This window comes from Peromyscus eremicus, chromosome 17 (assembly GCF_949786415.1).
Source record: "Peromyscus eremicus chromosome 17, PerEre_H2_v1, whole genome shotgun sequence".
Taxonomy (NCBI): Eukaryota; Metazoa; Chordata; class Mammalia; order Rodentia; family Cricetidae; genus Peromyscus; species Peromyscus eremicus.
Window position 1 is genome coordinate 6455391 of NC_081433.1, and position 7423 is coordinate 6462813.

The 7423-nt window shown below is 51.9% G+C and overlaps 1 protein-coding gene across 1 annotated transcript; it reads left to right on the plus strand.

The window, feature by feature from the left end:
* The first annotated feature begins 404 nt into the window (after positions 1–404).
* Positions 405–6947, plus strand: Ing1 (inhibitor of growth family member 1). The gene is given in 3 exon segments (XM_059244548.1): positions 405–618; positions 5139–5773; positions 5775–6947. Coding segments are annotated over 3 exon segments (840 nt in total). The 5' UTR covers positions 405–482; the 3' UTR covers positions 5844–6947.
* Positions 6948–7423: the final 476 nt, after the last annotated feature.

The following is a 7423-nucleotide window of genomic DNA, read 5'->3' on the forward strand; positions in this document are numbered from 1 at the left end:
CATGCGCGCTGCGCGCGGGGCTGAATGTTTCCCAAGTGTTTGAAACTGGTATTTGGGTTTTCCACGTTGGACAAGTGCGGCGAGGCGGGCGGTGGAGCGCGCCCTTCCCGCTGCCGGCCCCGCTCTCTCCGCTCTCCACGCTGGTGGCGGGTGGGCGGCGGTGGCCGGCCCCCTTTGGGTGTGTGCGCGCTCGTACGCACGGCCCCCCGCGCCGCCCGCCGCCCGGGAGGGGGCCTGCACGGCAGGCCGGCGGGGCGTGCGCCAGAGCCTCGGCCGCCGCGGCCCGCGCCTGCAGGCGCCGGGGTCCCCGCGGCCCCGGAGGCGGCGCGGCGGGCGCCAGATGTAGCCGCCGGCCGGCCCGGCCGAAGTGGCGGGGGGGCGCGGGAGGGCGAGAGCTTTGCATTTTGCAGTGCTGTTTGAGGGGGGCGGGGGGTGGAGGAAGCGGAAAGCCGCCGAGTCGCCGGGGACCTCCGGGGTGAACCATGTTGAGTCCTGCCAACGGGGAGCAGATCCACCTGGTGAACTATGTGGAGGATTACCTGGACTCCATCGAGTCACTGCCTTTCGACCTGCAGAGGAACGTCTCGCTGATGCGGGAGATCGACGCCAAATACCAAGGTACGGCGGGTGATGGATGGGCGGGGGCGGCCGCGTCCATCCCTGGGTCCCGGCGACGAGGCTGGCTGGTCCTGCTGGAGCCGGAGCTCCCGGTGGCGTCCTCGGAGGGCTAGGAACAAAAGGTCTGGAGCGCCTTTGATACGCCGAGGTCCTTGTGTGCCGAGCCCCGGGACATGGAGGAGGAAGGAGCGCGAACGGCTGGCTGCAAGGCTGCGCGACCAAAGCGCTCTTTGTAGTGAAGTGATGAGGCGGTGCTGCGGGGGAGGGGGCGCGGGGCTCGGCCGCGTCCTCGGGGAGGGGGCGCGGGCCGCTGCGCGAGGTGGAGTGCTGCTATACGGACGCCGCGGCCGCAGGGCGCGGGCGCCCGGCTGGAGAGACGGCTGCGGGCCGGGCTCCCGCGGACCTGAGTGCCGGTCCCGAGTGTCGCCGCCCCCCGCCCGGTCCTGAATCCAAGTGTTACATAAAGTCCCGGGCAGTCCCGACCCGGGGTCGCGCGATCGCCCAGGCCCTGCCTTGCCGGGGCCCTCCCTTGGCTCTGGACACGGCTCCGGGCCGACCGTGAGGGGCGCCGGCGCGGTGTGTCTTGCGGAGGAAGAGGGTGGAAGGGAGGATCGCAGCCGACTAGGTGCACGGCTGTGCTGCGCTCGGTGGGCGCGAGCTGGGCTCCGGCCGGAGAGGGACGGGGCAGGTGAGGGACCTGCAGTCCTCCCGGAGACCCGGGCTGCCCCGAGTGGCGAAGAGGCGGAGCCTGCGTGCCCGCCGGGTACTGTTGGTTGTTGGGGAAACTTTGCTGCGAGGCCAGGGGGCTCTGTTTTGAACGTGGATGGCCGCTCGGAGTTTACTCTTGTTTACAGAACTGCGCAGCAGGGAAACGGAAGAGTTGGGGGAGGCGGAGGGCCGCCGTTCAGGCCCACACACCGAGACCTGCCGGGGAAAGCGCCCCTGCGCGCTCTATCCGAGATGCAGCTTCGCAGCTCGGTTTATAGGGGAGTCATTAACATACTGCGGAACGTTCCGCCTCTGCGGCCCTGTGATTGGTCGTAACATCCCCCGTGGAATGTCCTTATCAGTGTGCTGCACAGTCATTGGTGGGCGGGCCGCCTGGGGGCGGGCCTTGCTCGGGGACGCGCTCCAGTCTGTTTCCGCTGCCTGCTATTCTCTCTGTGGAAGAGGGTCGGGCGGAGGGAGGAGGCGAGTTGATTTGAATGTCTTGGGGTCGCCCGTCCTCTGGCCTTGGATTGGCTCCTGCCGCCGCTGGGGCGGGCCATCCTCGCGGGTCCTGCGGTTTGATTGGGCTTCCTGCTGGTCTCCGCCCTCCGCGTCGTCGATTCACATAGGCCTCGGGGCGGGGCGGAGCGCGCTTCGCGAGTCTCATAGGCTGGAGGGGTCGCGGTCACTTTCCGGCCGCGGGGCCATGGCGGCGCCGGCCCCCGGGAGGCCGCTGCGATTGCCTTGGCCGCTCTGGCGCCGCGCGGGCAGCTCTGGCCGCTTCTCGCATTTCCGGGAGGCGTGAGTGAACTGGGAGCACCCCTGTCGGGACTGCGGGTCGGTGTGTCCGGGCGCTGTCCACCTGGAACCCCGCCGACGCGGCCCCTACGGGCTTGTATGTCGGACCGGCGTTAGAATAAGTCCTTGCTCAGAACTACTGTTGCAGGTCGAGCTTTTTGACGGTCGCCTAGTGCTTCGGGTGTAGAAGAGTCTGGAAGAAGAGGTTGTGACTTGCTCGTTGTACATGGAGTTTGTTGCCTGAGTTATTTTTCGAATGTTATGAAAATACCCCGTTGGAAGCAATGCTTCATCAAAAACTTAGGTGCTGTCTTACATAAGTTAAATACCTTTTTGGTAATTGGGCAGACTAGATGGTACTGCGGTCTGATTTATTCACCACCTTTATCCTCCCCGGTACTTTATGGTGGTCCAGCAGCAGTCCGACGCTGAGCTGTGGTGCTGCCCTTGTTTGTTGCTTTCAGTGGTTTTGTTGATCGAATACTTTTCTTAGGGTAATTAAGAATCTGCTACTGTGGGTCCCACGGTAACTTCGTGGTGTTTTTAATGGGATTTTTCTCCACATGCCTCAACTAAAGCTGAAGGAAGCAGTTGTTTACATTTAAATTTAATTTAGCAATGGATAGAATTGCTCTTCTACAAAATACCAGTATTATCTTTGAAACATGGCTGGGTGTGGTGACACATGCCTGTAATCCCAGTGGCAGCAAGATCAGCAGCTCAAGGCCAGCTTTGATTGTACAGCATGTTTGTATAGCATGTTACAAACCACGCTGGTTTGTTTGTTCGTTCATTTGCTGTTGTTTTTTGCTAAGGTCTCACTGTGTAGCCTTGGCTGACCTGGAACTCTTGTAGATTCGCTTGCCTCTGCCTCTGGAATTTAAGGTATGTGCCATCATAACCTAAAAACGCATGTTTGGGGCTGTCTTCGGTAAGTCAGATCAGTTGACTTACCTCTTTAGAGACTAGGACTGTTCAACCTCTTGTGTGGTTCTTCCTGGAATACCTCCAGAACCTGAACATGGCCTTACCTGTTGAGACACTTCAGGGTCAGCCCTGTGTTGTTGTCCAGTAGGATTTTTGTTGTTATTTTTATTTGTTTTGAGACAGGGTCTCCATATGTGGCCCTGCCTGGCCTGTATAAACCACAGTGGCCTGGAACTCAAAAGAGGTCTGCTGACCTCAAACTGACGGGAGACAACAGAGCAGGGTGGGGTGGTAATTTTCTAGATATCCTTCTGACCTCCAGCCTGTCCACACAAGTGCCCTAGTTAGAGCATTTTCAGTGGTTGCATTAAGAAATGGCCAAAGGGTCTCAAGAAAAATCTGATACTATTTACTGTTTGAAGAAAATCGTTCTGGGAATTTTCTGTGTATATAATTAGACTTTGGTACAGAATGTTTAATTTTTCTAACATTCACATTTATTTTTAAAATGACCAGCGATCTTATTTGTTCATTTCTGGCATTTGAAGCAGTCTTTGACATCTTGGCTTGAGGTCCTTTGTAGTCTTTAAGCACTACACTGTGTCAAGCCACCCACTCCATAGGGTTTCCCTTCTGTCAGCTTTTACAGCCGCCCACCCATTCCCCCGCTCTCTTGTTATCAGCCTTAATCTGACTGATTGGATGCTCAGCGCAAAGGGTCTCTACCACCTTGACACAGAGATTCACATACTTGCACAGAAGCACACGAAGGTGGGCTTGGCACTTGTCTATGGCTTTGGCAGCTTGGTAAATTCCATGTGCAGGGCTGGTGGATGAGGGCAGTCTTCAGCACTTCCCTTGTAAAGCAGTATTGATGCCCATTACACCTTAAGCAGAAACTCCTCCTTGAGCTGTGGCATGGGTCACCACAAAGCCAAACCATGAAAACATCCACACCTCCAGAGAGCCTGTCTGCAAAGGAAAAGCTAGTTGTTTTTGAAACCGGGTCCACGTGTGTAACCCAGGCTGGCCTCACACTGTGCTTCTGCTGCAGGGTCTTGAGTCCTGAAATTGTGAGCTGAATTCTTTGATTTCAATTAGATTACTTAACAGTTTTTATTTCTTGGAAATTGTCTAATTACATTTGCCAAATGACATTTTATAAGCATACAGGCTTATTTTTAGCCTTCCTAGGAAAGCTTTAATTTAATACTAGGGTTTAGTTCTCAAAATGGTATTATTGAGTACTCGGAGACAGAGGCAGGCAGATCTCTGTAGGTTCCAGGACAGCCAGGGCTACACAGAGAGACTGTTTTTTGTTTTTGCTTGCTTGCTTGTTTGTTTGTTTAATATTGTAAGCAGTAGATTAACGTATTATGAGTTGTAAAGTAAAATCTGTCACTTTTGTTTTAAAGCAAGGTTGTCTTGTGACTAGAGCATTCTTGTTTTCAATAATAGAGAACATTATGCTGGAGTGGTCATAAGGGGACAGATACATCGCGGGCCTCTGTTGTAACCCTAGTCTTTAAACCATAGGGCACCATCATCTTAAGTCTACATGCTTTCTGTAGAGTATTCCAGACATTGAGATGCTCAAATGCAAGGGGTAGAGAGACCTGACCTCAGATGCCCAGAATACAGGTAAAAAGTGCCTGTGACCCCAGCTGGGGAGTAGAGATAAGAGGGTCCCTGGAGCTCAGTCCCTGCTCCAGGTTCAGCGACACTCTGTCTCAGATAAGATGGAGAGCAATACCCAAACACAAAGAAATACAGAATAGAAGCTTTAAGTTATTCAAAGATATTTCAACAGAAGCTGTGAAAATGTGATTGATAGGGGAAGAAAAAGTTCAGGCTGAAGCGCTTACTAACTGGAACTTTCTGTTCCATCACCTCAACTTCACTAACTGGGAACCACGGCTTACACATGGCAAGGGTTTCACACCAGGAAACTTGGCCCTTGCTGTTTCTGCCCCTTGTGATTTTTTTAAATGAGAAACAAGAGAATTAATAAAAGGCTTACTTAGTTGGTATTGGGTTTCTTTACCAGTTCCTAGTGAGTGTGTAATGCAGACTGTGTTTGTTTATAGAGATCCTGAAAGAATTGGATGACTACTATGAGAAGTTCAAGCGTGAGACGGACGGCACACAGAAGAGGCGGGTGCTGCACTGCATCCAGAGGGCCCTGATCCGCAGCCAGGAGCTGGGCGATGAGAAGATCCAGATCGTGAGTCAGATGGTGGAGCTGGTGGAGAACCGCACCAGGCAGGTGGACAGTCACGTGGAGCTCTTCGAGGCACACCAGGACATCGGTGACAGCACTGGCAGCAGCGGCAAGGCCGGCCAGGACAAGTCAAAGAGTGAGACGATCACTCAGGCGGACAAGCCCAACAACAAGCGGTCCCGGAGGCAGCGAAACAACGAGAACCGAGAGAACGCGTCTAATAATCACGACCACGACGACATCACCTCAGGAACACCCAAGGAGAAGAAAGCAAAAACCTCAAAGAAGAAGAAACGCTCCAAGGCCAAAGCAGAGAGGGAGGCCTCTCCCGCAGACCTTCCCATCGACCCCAACGAGCCCACGTACTGTCTGTGCAATCAGGTCTCCTATGGAGAGATGATCGGCTGTGACAACGATGAGTGTCCCATCGAGTGGTTCCACTTTTCTTGTGTGGGACTCAACCATAAACCAAAGGGCAAGTGGTACTGCCCCAAATGTCGGGGGGGAGAACGAGAAAACAATGGACAAAGCCCTGGAAAAGTCCAAGAAAGAGAGGGCTTACAACAGGTAGTGTGTGGACGTGCACACGGGCAGGAGAACAAAACCCAAGTCCCAGGATGGGCAGATGAGTATTTTTAGAGACTGGTAGAAATGGATCCTCTCCTCGGGATGGCAGGAACAGCCTGCGTCTTCATGGTGTACCTGTAACCAGACTGGGTCTGCAGATCAGTGTTTTAGAAACTACAAATATAGGTTCGAATTAAACATGTCAGCAAGTGTCAGACTGGTTTTTGGGGTTGGGGAGTGACTTGGAAGTAACCTAACAGATGTATAAAGAAGAGATTTAATTTGGCTGTTTCCACAAAAAAAGTTATGGTTTACAAAAAAAAAAAAATTAGCCAGGTTGCTGAAGTACAGCAAGTGTGCTTCTCGCTGCCATAATGTATATCCACATGACAAGTTGGTCAAAGGTTTAAAGTCTAAATATTATTTTTTAAAAAGGTTAATGGGTAAATTTTACATGACATATTTTATACATGGCCTATTCCCCAACTGGCCATTTTTAATGACTGGGTACATTTTTAATAGGTCAGACACAAGTGGTCCAGGCAGTGGGTCCAAGTCTTGCCTTTGCTACCCTAGGTCATAGTGTGGCCACCTTTAACTTATGAAGTGTATAAATGTACATTTTCCAGCCACCTTGCCCTGCTGTATTATAACCGGAAGTGCAGCCTGGTGCTGTTGTGAAGCCGAGGTGTGCGTCCTGCTGCGTGTGTGAGCTGTATAGATGTGTGTCAAGAAATAAATGAAACTTGGCCAGTTTGTTTCTTTAGCATTTAATTTTAACATACAAATCATTTTAAATTTTTTGTCTTAAAAATTTATACACCAGCAGTTTAGACAAAGCCTTAAGCAAATTGTATATTATTGATCTCACGTAATAAGGAAGTAGACATTACGTCTATGCCAGCAAATAAATGTCAAAAAATACTTAGAGCAGAGGGTAGAAAGTGACTGTGTATTTGAGATCCAGCCCCACCGTTTGTTTTGTGTGGCCTGTGAGCTAAGAATGGTCTCTGTGTTTCTAAGTGGTTTTAAAAATCACATTTCATGCTACATGAAAGTCCTATGAAATTCAGATTGGAGTGTCCATAAATAAAGACTCATTGGAACACAGCCATGTTTATTTCCTTATGTGCTGTCTGTAGCTGCTTGTGTAGAACCCAGACCGGCCCTGGAACACAGCCATGCATATTTCCTTATGTGCTGTCTGTGGCTGCTGGTGTGGGACCATGACCTGCTGACAGCTGACGTTGGCCACCCATCCATGGCACGTGTCCTTAACTACCCACTTAACTGGAGTCCAGATCTCCAGCCCTGGGTGCTGTGTGCTTCGCTTGAGCTCTGAGTATGTTGAGATGTGTTTGGCCAGAGTCTGTGGGGCCTTGGCCTGGTCACTGTAAGTGTGGCTCCTGTTGGTAGTGTACATCAGTTAGCTGTTTTCTGACAATTGCTTTTGAGAATTTTTCTTAACACTGGGCATAAATTCTGTTTTCTGGTCTTTCCATTGTAGAGTTACTGCATGAGCACTGAGTTACAGCTGATAATTCCTTAAAAGTGAGCTCTTTGTACATTAGTGTTTGAACTTTG